This window comes from Theobroma cacao, chromosome 4 (genome assembly GCF_053813885.1).
Source record: "Theobroma cacao isolate CCN51 chromosome 4, ASM5381388v1, whole genome shotgun sequence".
NCBI classification, from domain to species: domain Eukaryota; kingdom Viridiplantae; phylum Streptophyta; class Magnoliopsida; order Malvales; family Malvaceae; genus Theobroma; species Theobroma cacao.
In genome coordinates this window covers 2,986,845-2,999,824 of record NC_142642.1, presented here as the reverse complement: position 1 = coordinate 2,999,824, position 12,980 = coordinate 2,986,845, and the positions used below count along the sequence as shown (strand labels likewise).

The 12,980-nt window shown below is 31.9% G+C and overlaps 1 protein-coding gene across 1 annotated transcript; it reads right to left on the bottom strand.

Moving 5' to 3' along the window:
* Positions 1–8,085: 8,085 nt before the first annotated feature.
* On the bottom strand, positions 8,086–12,587 carry LOC18601102 (long chain base biosynthesis protein 2a). The gene is made up of 12 exons (XM_007031925.3): positions 12,189–12,587; positions 12,046–12,111; positions 11,762–11,850; positions 11,517–11,662; positions 11,311–11,435; positions 11,131–11,224; positions 10,585–10,748; positions 9,989–10,150; positions 9,298–9,424; positions 9,032–9,198; positions 8,841–8,948; positions 8,086–8,592 (listed from the first exon to the last, which is right to left on the bottom strand). The coding sequence occupies exons 1-12, from the start codon at positions 12,315–12,317 to the stop codon at positions 8,500–8,502; spliced, it is 1,470 nt and encodes a 489-aa protein (XP_007031987.1). The 5' UTR covers positions 12,318–12,587; the 3' UTR covers positions 8,086–8,499.
* Positions 12,588–12,980: the final 393 nt, after the last annotated feature.

Below are 12,980 nucleotides of genomic sequence, written 5' to 3'. Positions count from 1 at the left end.
GGCTTGTCTTCCCTTTCCTTTTTCTACTTTGTTTCCCTATATAACTCTTTAATTTTTTTTTAAATTTTTTTGACACTTTTGCATATGAACACTCTATTGTATTCTCTATAATCAAGTGCACAAATGAGAGTGTGCATGGCCTTGGAGTTTATTTGTTCTCTCTTCATTTCAACTTCTATCCCCTCACTTTTATCTTTGAGAGTTTTCTCACCATTTATCAAATTGGTATTCATAAGGATAATGGGACCATCAGTAATGACATTCCACATCTCATAATCACAAGCCCTAACATAAATTGACAACCTAGTATTCCAAAATAGATAATTGGTTCCATCAAATAGAAGAACCTACTTGTGGATTGACCTTCAACATCATTATAATTTTGAGCAATCATTAGATTTTTGCTTTAGGATGTTAAGCCTTAAAATCAAGGGTTAAGCTCTGATGGCATTTATTGATCCCAAAAAGAGTACTAGAGGGAGGTGAATAGTAGTTAAAAATATTTTTGAGAGTAACTCTTGAAATTTAAAATCCATTTGGAAGATTTAAGATGGAACGTTTGAAAACTTGTCAACATTAGCAAACACCAGATAAAGAAAGGTTAAGAAAAATGGACAAAACACAATATTTATAGTGGTTTAGTCCATCTAACCTACATCCACTACTTGATCTTCCCAACCAAGGATTTTCAACCCAACTTCATTAAAACTAATGGAATTAACAACTTCTATCAAGTTTTTACAAGGTGAACTTCTAACCTAAGCTCCAACCCTTTTACAACAAACCCTAAGCTTACTCTAGTTTAGACCACCCCTCAGAGTCTCTTGCACACTCCAAGTAAGCAAGAAATAAAAGATAAAATAAGGTACAAATGATCACCTAACTGATCTAAGTTGTACAAACTTCAACTCAAAACACTTTCACAAAGACAAAAGTGGAACACAAGTGTAAAAGAGAAGGTTTTTGCTCTTTTAAGCTTTTTCAAACTCATTGGAACTTCTCTCTCATTTTTTACCAGTGGAGATGCCTAAAATACTTGGAAAATCAATTTTGACTGTTGAAAACAAAATCTGGTCGTTAGAAATAGTTTTCTAGCCATTATTTTTTCCTTGAGTGCTTAAATTCAAATTTGCTAGCAACGTTTTGTTAACCGATTAAAGACTAGCTTTAACCTATTAAGCCTTCTCTATCTAGTATATTGTTTCCCTATGTTAACTAGTTAATTACAGCTCTAACTAATTAAAAACTTTCTATTTTCAAGTAGCAGTCTTCACCAACCTTTTTTCAACTAATTTGACTTCCTTTTAATTGATCTTTTTAACCTTAACTGATTGAAATAAGCTCCAACCGATTAAGAATTCTTCAACTTTTAATCTCTCGATTTGGCATTTTGGACAATCATCAATATTTGAATTTGAATTTTGACGCTTCGTGACACTTTAACTTCAATCTTTAACCAGTTAACTCCTTTCCTTTAACTGATTAAAAGGCTTTTATTTTGCACTCATATGGTGCCCTGAATTACCTTAATTGATTAAGGCCTCATGGTAATCAATTAACATTTTTCTACTTTCACTTCGTCTTTAGTTTGTTTTTTCTTTAACTGACTAACCATGCTAGTAACATGGCAGGCTTCTTAACTTGCTTTCAAACAACATTTATATCAAGGGATTTAAACTTAATCTTGCACACTTAAATGAAATAGTTAAATATTAATGAATGAGAAATGTTTTGTTATCATAAAAAACATATGAAGTCAACATGCTCCTCATATTTCAAATTTTCCAAGATTCTAAACAAGCAAAAAACAAGTGACAAACAATTTCCCACTTACAATTACAAAGTACTTATTATAACATCTCCTCACCAAGCAATCCTCTTCCACCTAGTTTACCTTTAATAGCAATTTTCTTCCACATTAACTACCATACGAAAACTTCCACTTTATATGGTGCAAAACCCAACCACACTTTTTCCATACATTAGAATTTTCACCATAGGAAGAAATCACCAATTTACAAAAGGATTTGGAAGAATAATTACATTAGATAAAGTTTTCCAAATAATCCCATCATCTAATTTTTTGCTTAACAAAACATATTTTAGCAAAGACCACAAGCCCGTCCATCGTTTAAATTCCCAACCAAACAGTTGTCAACGCAACTCAAATTTCTATTACCAATCTTGGTTAACCCACTCACCTTACTCACAAAGCATGCCAACCTTATTAATTGAAAACGCGTGTATTCTTGGAAAATCATTCATAAGAATCATTCCATTCAACCAACTATCCTACCAAAACGAAATAGCTTTTCCATTCCCAACATTAAAACCAATATTAAAAGTAACTTGCAAAAAACCTTTCAACTCTCTCTCATTCATTTAAAGAAAAAAAATACATAATTAATTAGGTACCATTTGAATGGGTATTGTGAAGGTGTTAATCCCTTCCTCATAGATAATTGTACTTCCAAACCTAATCTGTTTTGTTGACCGGAACCTATTGTTTTTAATAAATCTAAGTCAAGCCTAAGACCTCATTAGGAAAAATAAATTCAACTAGGTGGTCAATCACACTTAAAAAAAAATATTTATGGCGACTCCTTTTACGTCAAATGATTAAGTTTTAAGACTCATATGTTATGACAGTTCTATTTTCTCAAGGGTCTAAAGCCATGGGCTAAGTTAGAGTTGCAGCGATAGAAAGTACAGGACATGAATTCGATAATGGTAATAGCCAAATGTCTTACTAATTATTGTGATAGCACAAACAAAAGAAAATACCCTCAATTAAGGAACAGTAATTTTAGCTCCAACAGTGATAGCATGGTACAGTGTCTACTTATTAGCTTTAAAATTATTATAGTTTTGATTATGACAAAATGATCAAATTTGCTTGAACATTATTTGAATAATCCTTAACAATTTCTTGAAATAATTTAACTCCCATACATTTCTTCTTACATAGACACAAACTTGACTCTTGAAGTTATTGAATTATATCTATAAGCTTGTATGACTTAGGTGTATGAATGCTTATGATTCCCATTCATTAAAGTCTAATTTAAAGATTAAAGGAAAATCCAGATGCACTCATTAAGGGGGAGTTTTGAACATCTTGTTTAATGATGAAAAAAAAAAAGTAGAGAAGGAAGACTAAGTTAAATAGAGTTTGATAGGTCTTCATGTTTATTTTATGTGTGTGATGCTTAGTTATGGTTTTGTTGAATATTATGTGCTAGTTATTATGGATATTCAATATATCTTACTTAGCTACAATGGATGTTATAAATATTTTATTGTAAATCTTTAAAGAAAACTAGATGCCTTAACTAAGAGGGAACAACTCATTATGCATAAAGATTTGAAGCATTCATATTGAACATAGACATTACACTCTTAATCTATGAATGTTTTGTCATCATCGAAAATAAGAGAAAGAATGTTGACTCCATGTGTTTTTGATGATAACAAAATATTCCCATTCATTGGTGTCAAATTATATTATTTAAGTGTGTAGGAGAAAGCTTAAATTCATTGATACATTTGGTATTTGAAAGCAAGTCAAGATGCATGTTCAAATGCAAAATGGGTTAGTTGGTTAAACAAACAAAAAAGAAATAGCTTTAATGAAGACAGATTAGTCTTAATCGATTAACGCAAATCCTTAATCGATTAAAACAATTCTAGATGCTACACTAAAGACAGACAGAAAGGTCTAAACTGGTTAACATAAGATTTAATCAGTTAAGCGAGTACTGGATGCAAAACAGAAGCTTTTTAATAAGTTAAAGGAAATGAGTTAACTGGTTAAAAGTCAAAGTTAAAGTGTTAAGAAGCGTCAAATTTCAAATTCAAAATATTGATGACTATCCAGGGCACCAAACCAAGAGATTTATAGTTGAAGACTTCTCAATTGGTTGAAGCCCACTTTTATCTATTAAGGATGAATGGAGAGAAGCTTCAATGAGTTAAAGGGAGCATTAATCGGTTGAAAGGAGGCTAGCCAAAAACAGTGCTTGAAGGTGCTTGAAAATAGAAAGTTATTAATCAATTAAAGCTGCTGTTAATTGGTTAACACAGAGAAATAGTGTGCAAGACAGAGAAGACTTAATTGACTAAGAAGTATGGTTAACAAGCTAAAAGCTCACTATAAGAAATTTGAATTTAAGCACAAAAGGATAAAATAACTGCCAAAAACGGATAGTTTCTGTCTCCAATGGCCAAAAGTGATTTTTTAAGTATTTAAAGCCTCTCCAACAGTCAAAAATGATATAGAGAGAAGTTATCCAAAGTGACTTTTAGCTTAGAAAGACCAAAAACCTTATCTTTACACTTGTATTTCACTCTCATCTTTTGAAAAAGTGTTTGAGCTTAACTTTGTACCTCTTAGATCAACTAAGTGATCATTTTTACTTTATCTTTTCTTAATTTCTTGTTAGCTTGGTTGTTGTTATAGGTTTTAACTTAGCTTTAGAAAAGTTAGTTTTGGGTTTTGGTTGATCCTAGGAAAAATCATTGTTAAAAGTTGTGGCTGAGCTTGGGAAAAGCCATTGTAAAAGCTTAGTGGAAGCTTGGGAATTCCACCGATTTTAGTGAATTCGTTTGAAAATCCTTGATTGGGAAATCAAAGTAGTGGATGTAGATCAAAGGGACCAAACCACTATAAATCATTGTGTTTTCTCTACTTTCTTTTATTTTCTTCTTACTCTTAACACTTAAATCATTCCTCCAACAAGTTTTAAACTTCCATTTTCAAATTCCTTTAATCAGCTCTTTACTTGAAAAAAATTTTCTTGTCATTCCAAAAGTGTTATTCACCCCTCTCTAACACAATCTTTGGGACCAACACTACTCTTATATCTTTCTGTGTTAGTTCTTTTAGGCTTCACCACTAGTTATATCTCATATCCTTTTATGTTAGTTCTTTTAGACTTCACCACTAGTTCTATCTGAGACTTTGAAAACTCTTTTCCTGATCTACAAGTAGCCTTGGCCAAGGACTTCATATGGCTAGTGTGAATAAAAAATAAGTAGGATATGTCCCCTAAATCACTTAGAGTGATGATTCTTCTCTTGACCACTCATGTGTCTTTATGTGATTCATGTTACACTTAACATTCTTCCTTTTTAAGCATCCTTGGTTAGAAACCAAAGAGATGAAACCAAAGCATAGCACTCCACATATAAGGCAACTTAGTGTCTCAAGTCTAGGGAGTACTTACACGAGTAACACATGAAAAGTGTTCCATAAGCACTAGTGTGAGTTACCAAATGGACTTCTCATGGCGAGTAATGTTCAGTGAACCTGCATCTTATTCAAGCACCCACATATTAGCTCCAAGTATCTCTATACTTCAATCATAAGATTAGTTGCTTACTTCACAAGTAAAAAACATAACATATGCCGACCTTTTAGCATTATTAATACCCTATCTTGATAATACAGTGGCCTAGAATTATTTTAGAACAATACTTTAATACATAAAGATCTCATAATTATAACTCACTTATAATTTCTTTGCAAGGCACATTTGTTCCAAGGGTTTTATCTTCATAAGTTAAAGTAGCTAATTACAAAGCAACTCACGAATAAAGAAATATCTCTTATTTCATAATAAAATGTCATAATACATTAATTAACAAGGATACCCACTACAATCTATGTGATTAGCTTTTAAGTTTATTCCAATAGTGTAGACTTGGCAATTCGTGTTTTCGTATATTAATCGTGTTGTGTCAATATAGGAATTAACGATTATATGAGTAAACATGAATACTAAAACACGTACAATGATACGTTTAATATATCTGTGTAACACGAGACAACACAACTAATACGTTTATTAAACATGTTAGAATTTCTTATATAACACGAAACGATTAATAAACATGATTAAACGATTAACATAATTTTTCCTAACACGATTAAATTAAGATATTTACAATTAAATATAATTTTATTATTCAAATCTAAAATCAATAATTATTAAAATAATTATAAAAAAAATAATAACATCGAATATAATAAAATTTAACATAATACGACTAACAATATAATAATAACAAAATAATAATAAGGCTAAAATAGTATTAGACTACTAACTTTAATGGGTTGATAAATGTGTCACTTATACACGTTTAACACGATAACAAAATTAATTAAACGCGTTTAAATGTGTTAACCGTACCGATACGATTAAAACATGAAGTATAATAAAGCTAAACTCAAACTTGTTTAACTCCATATTTTCTCGTGTCATGTTCAAAATTACCAAGTCTACTTGTGTGAAAGCGTCCATCCAAACGCTACACGAGCTATTGTGTACTTGAACAAAGAGGCGTAGTCTGTGACACTTGTTCTCTATGTTGTGGATGCACAAATTAACAGGGTTGACCGTGAAATACCCTGAAATTAATCAATATACTCTTCATGATCACTAAATTTTATACTCACAAATTTTCATTCATTTATGAAATATATAAAAAAATATAGGTTGTATTATATGAACAAATTCAACCAACATTTTATTTTAAAATTTATTTATCAAGACTTAATTTGATTGATATTTTTATATTTGTTTTTCAGTATGTCCTTTATTTTTATTTTTTACTTTTTATTTTCTATTTATTTTTATAAAAAAAATAAATCAAACGAAACTTAAGTGAGTCGAACTCGAAATAAATTTTTTAAATAAGCACATCTTCAATATACATATTTATAAATAATCTCTTATGAGCCCATGATAACTTTTGTAAATCTCATTTAACAACTCTTTATGGTTTGATCAAGAGGAATGTATGGGTGTGTGCATATTTACGCATTTATGTGCTTGGTTTTTTTAGTTATATATTTGTTTTAAACCACTTAATTATTCAAGTATTGATCATCTAATTTTGAAAAAGAACATTTTGACTATTAATATTTGTAAATGTTATTATTTAGGTTATTGAATTACTTTTATTATCATTCATATAAATTAATCGCGTCACATGATCATGTTCACATGACAATAAAAATTATTTTTTAATTTTTTTATTGTCACATGGACATATATTAATGTTATAAGTGCAACTGGCATGGATGATGAGATAAAATATCACATGAAAATCTATTATATGATTAAGTAATCAAAACAATAATATTTATAAATTTGGATGATCAAAATGTTATTTTACAAATTTGAGTGACCAATATATACAATCTCAAATTATTAAATGATGAAAAAAAGTAAATTACTCTACTTTGCAAATAAGATTCATCATTAGATTTAAATTTAGATACTTAGTCCTCCTAGGAACTCTACAAACATTCAACAACATAAGGGAGAAAATACAGAGCAAAATGGAGAAATTAATCTTGACTTGAAAAGTGTCCAAATTTTCTAAAATTTTAATTCGTCATCCATCAATCTAGAACAAATATCGGTCTGGCTCTGGGATTGTCTTCTAAATTGGTGAAGACTATAAGGCTTTTGTAATGATGATGTTAGGATAAATCATGCAATATTATTATACTCTTATCAAAGCAATAAATTTAATTTTTATACAATAATTTGTAAAAATTAAACTTTTATATTTTTTAAAATTGATAATGTTAATCCAATCATTAACGGTGATAAAACGTTTTCATTATCTATACTAATACGATATTTAATTATATTGATACGACATTAAATATAACGATGTAACATCAAAGAATGATACAGTGATTATATCATTATCATCTTATTCAATGTCACCTCAATACGATCAATGATTGAATTGACATGTCAATTTCAAAAAATATAAAAACTCAATTTTTACATATTACTGTATATAAATTAAATCTACAACTTTAATAGAGTATAGAGATTAATTGCATAATTTGACCATGATATTATGACATTGAACAAACAAATAGCTGAAATAAACCACTAACTAAATAATCATTTGATAGAAAGGAACAAGTGTCCTAGTATCAATGATAACCTCATCTCAATCTTGAGAAAATAAGTTAAAATCCCACATCAATTTACAAAGCAGAGGTGTGAAATAAAAGAGCCAGGCAGAGAAAAATCTACGAAAGAGAAAAGCTCAGACACATACCCATGGGCACAGCCCAAAGGCCAACCATGATACTTCACCATATCATTATTTCCCAATCACAACCGAGGAGATCAAGGCAGGGTACAAAATACAAATTGCTTTATGTGCAAATTATCAAAACATAAGACAATTTAAATAAATAAATCAAAGAAGAAAGAAACACTGTCTCAGCAAAAATAAGAGGACTGCTTAATTCCCCTATGTATGAACAGACAGGCTCTCTTGAAGCAAGGTATGAAACCCTTCTACAGAAACTGCAATAAATTACTCAGTACGGCAATTCTAAGAATTAGATCAAAAGGAAACCATCATTCATACCAAGGGAATAAAATGCGCTAGGAGTTTTTACTCCACCTTCTCCATCCTCTCTTCTTGTTGCTAGATTAAGGTACATTCCAACCTTCTTATTTCTCATTCCAACTTCATCCTTTCTTCTTGCTGCTGTTTCTCTGGTTCTGCAGGGAAATATTTTATACCCACAAGATCCCCGACCCTGCTGATAACCTGCAAAGAGAGCCCAATCCAGGGGCAGAGAGTGATTCAGTCACACTACAGTTATATCCTGAACAAAAATTGGCTGTTTGCACCAATTTGCGAGTTGAACAACTGACAAGGCAAATATATACAATTGACAAGGCACACATACATCTATCTATCTCTTTCTCTCTCACACAAATGACAGGAAAGGACAGGACTAAAACTAATAAGAACATTAAGGAAAGCCAGAAGGTAGAGGTTATACTACAATTTACCTCCAAGGCTTTAATCAGATCTTCCTTGGTATGAGAAGCAGATATACATATACGTGCCCTTGCCAACAGCAATGGTGTTGCCGGAAAAGCCACTGTCACAACAGCCACCTGTGACAACGCCATCTGATTATAGTCAGGCATTCAAAAGCTAACAAAAAAAGAATGAGGAGCATCGAGATTGGTGGACTTACATTCTGCTTGAGGCACTCTCGTGAGAAGGCAGGGATTTTGGCTGGGTTGTAAAGCATAATTGGCATAACTGGGGAATCATTATCCCCAAGAACCTCAAAACCCATTTTTATCAATTCAGACCGGAAAAAGTTGCTGTTCTCACGTATTTGCGCAAGTTTCTGGGCACCTAGATTGAGAATAATACAATCAATCTGATGTAGGAGTTGAGAGTAGATGCCGAAATGTTTAGGTTAAAAGGCAAAAACAAAAGAACTACAATCCCAACCTCTATTGGAACCATCCTGCCCAAGAATAACCTTTATGGAAGATATTATTTGTTGAGCAGCAGGTGGTGAGATTGAAGTTGCATAAAGATGAGCTGGACAAGTATACTTTAAATATTGAATAAGTTCCTGCAATGAGGTAAAGTCAAAAATTAATATCAAATTTAAAATAGGTTTAAAATTCATCTCACACCCATTATATGGGTCAAGAGCAACATGGATATGGAAGAAAGAAGCAATGCTACTAATATCAACTACTAACAGAGGCGAAAAGATTGCACTTATGGAGTAAACAGAGCAGTCATAAGGGAAACTTGCTAAAGAAAGTTGTGTGCCAAAACAGTGTCATTAGCACACAGGACTTTATCCATTAATGCATCTCTCTTTCCATCATTCTGCAACAGACATTACTGTATTAGAAAAAGTCAACGCATACCAGTCTCACCCCAAAATGTCTAATTTTGAGAAAATATATTACCAATAAAGAGAATATTATCTTGATTAATACCTGCCATCATATTAACACCATGTTGATTGAATATAACAATTTAACCCGGAAGAAATTTCATAGAACATACTAAAGCTGAAGTATCATAAGAATATAATGCATATAACATCCAGGATTAATGCTAATCCATTGTGGTCACCATATTAGGAATACTAACTGAGGATGGTTTGAACTTTGAAACAAACCTTGGATCCAGCAATATAGCCACCACATGATCCAAATGATTTTGTAAAAGTTCCCATCATAATATCCACATCAGCAGGATCAACTCCTAAGAGCTCACAGACACCTCTTCCAGTTTTCCCTACTGCTCCAATGCTGTGAGCCTCATCCAAGTATGTATATGCCTATTGCAAAATATAAAGAAAGAAGAATCAATAGAATTTCACAAATTAAGAAAGAAATGAAATACTTAAATTTTGAGAAAGATAAAATGAAAAACATAACAGAAAATGAGCTTTTTTTGCTCTGAAAAAGAAAGCAATGAGAGTTTGTGAAGAATGGAACACTAAAATGTTGTTCTACAAAACAATCTCCAGTGCATGATAATTGGGAAAAAACGTTGATATAAGTTATAAAACAATATCCATTGGATTAACACAAAGCCAATTTAGGAAAACATCATACTGAGAATATTGTTAAACTCATAGCCACAGGAGTGCACATTTCCCAAAAAAACTGCATACTTAAATAGAAAGCCATCAAACTTAATCCAGTATCACAATATGCAGCTCAACAAATGTATCAAAAGAGATAACAAAAGCTATTATCTAGGCCCAACCTTATACTTTTTGCAAATTGCTATGATCTCAGGAAGTTTACAGAGCTCCCCTTCCATGCTGTATATTCCTTCCACTATAACCACAATCTTCTTCCATGGTCTATGAGTCCTAGGTTGTCCGTCCGCAATTTGTTCTCTTAAAACTTCCTCCAAGTGAGAGGGTGCTGTAAACCAATCAGTAAAAGAAACATGAGTAGAAAAACCTCTAATCCAATTTCTCAAATGGAATCTTTTACATTTGAAAGAAACAAACAGCATAGGGGAAATTTATGCACAAACTGAAACCAATATTTGAACAACAAGCCCCTATGCAGGCACACGATAGAACAAAGACATGCTATAGACATTAGGAGTCAGTGACCCATATCCCAGAAGTAACCTTTTTCAACAAAAAGGTAATTATTCCTTTACCCATTATCCACTCAAATTAATATGCTACACTAACACATATAAGACCTAATACTCTTTGCAAAAGACCCAATACCCCAGATACCTAACAATGATGTAAGATATGAATTATTCTTGCAATAAAACATCAAAACTTACTATTATGCTGGAAAACACGAATGGTAGCTCCAGATCCTCGTGCACCATTGACAATGGAGTTGTGGTTCAAGGAGTCACTGATAATTAAGCTGCCCTGTGAACGAAATCTATACATAATAAAAATTACTTGCACAAGCACCAAAGCTTTAGAAAGTGTTCTCATCAGTAAACTATACAAACCTTCCCAACTAGTACTGGAAGAATAGCAGAATTTGTCACATAACCCATACCGAAAACTATAGCAGCAGGTTTGCCAACAAACCTAGCAACACACTCCTCCAGTTCATTATGCAGTATGGTCGTACCTGATAGCAAAACTGGGTTAGCAAAAAGCCCAGCTAGACTGTCACCTATACCAAAAAAAGAATTCAAGCAAATTAACCCACCACCATCCACCCGGCTACTGCAGGTACTTGGTGAAAATCTATTTAAGGACTCAATTGCACGAGGTGTGCAGTATTCATCTGCTGCAGCAAAACCAAGATAGTTGTATGATCCTAGGTTAAGACATCTACTCATATTAGCAGTTCGTCTGCATTATACAAGAAAAGAAATCAGTTACATCAAAGTCCACAGCGAAACTAAAGCATTACTACTTTTAAACCGTCAAATTGTGAATGATAAATCTTACTTTAAGGTCTTATTATTGTCGTTGGAGTAGCGTTCAACCACATCAAACCAAGCATCAGGGGCACTAGCAATCGGTCTCCCGAAACAATCCTGTCAGTTCAAACATTAAAATCTAACTCTAATCATTCATTTCTACTTAAAAAAAGTTAAAAATTTTCCGGCATAACAAATTAACGGTAATTAACACAAGATTATGCTGCTAATATTCTTAATTGAACTTAAATCACTCAACTAAAAGTCGAATTTAACAACAAATTTTGAAAAAAAAATAGGAAAAACATTTACCTGAATACGGAGATACAATCGGCGGATATAGAAATCTTCGAGTCCTAAGCAGATTGGAGCATAACCCTTCATTTGAATGAAGGTCAGCATTAGAAAAAACGTGATTTTTAGCTAAAAAAAAGGGGAAAAAAGAATGAGAAAACCTGAAGATTATTGGAGGTGCAGCACCAATCGATGAATTTGCGAAAGAAATCTCTGATTTGGCCAAAAGAAAATAGTAATCCATAGCTGAAGTACGTGGTTAAAGCAGTTAAATAAGGAATTGCAATCATTTTTCAAACTTTTTTCAATGATTTTTTGCGTTTTATTTGTAGGGAAGGAAGAAAATGCTGTCAGCTGAGAAAATGAAGAAATCAAAAGGGAAAGATACGATGGAGAATTATAGGGATGGGAAATGAGAAAGGGACTTTTTGAAAAAGATTCGGTGCTCGAGGAGATCCGATTGGGCGATTTCCGATTACCCGAATTGATTATAAGGCACCGTCTTTTGGCTCACCCTCCCCCCTGCTGGCGGAAACTTCTTAAATTTTAGGGCATGCGCCATTATTTAAAGGGTTTTCTTTTAAATAAGCCTAATACATAAGGCATTTTTTATAATAAGTCTTTTTATAATTTTAACTGTTTTTAATTAAGAAAATTAAAATTTAAATAAAATTATTCTTAATAAAATAGACCTATTTATTTAACTTTACGTCTCAATTAAAAATCTATTAACGAGTCAAGTATGTTTAGATCTACGCCTTAAATCGACTCGTGTTCTTTGAACTTTTCTCGTCAAACTATTCATCTCTAAAGTATTCCTTACCATAATGAAAAATGTACAAGCATTTTTAATATTTTAGAGTAATTTTTTATATACGAAGAAAACCTGAACGTTTTAAGCATTTTTAAGCATTTTGAAATAATTTTTGATATATAAAGAAAAACCTTTGAAT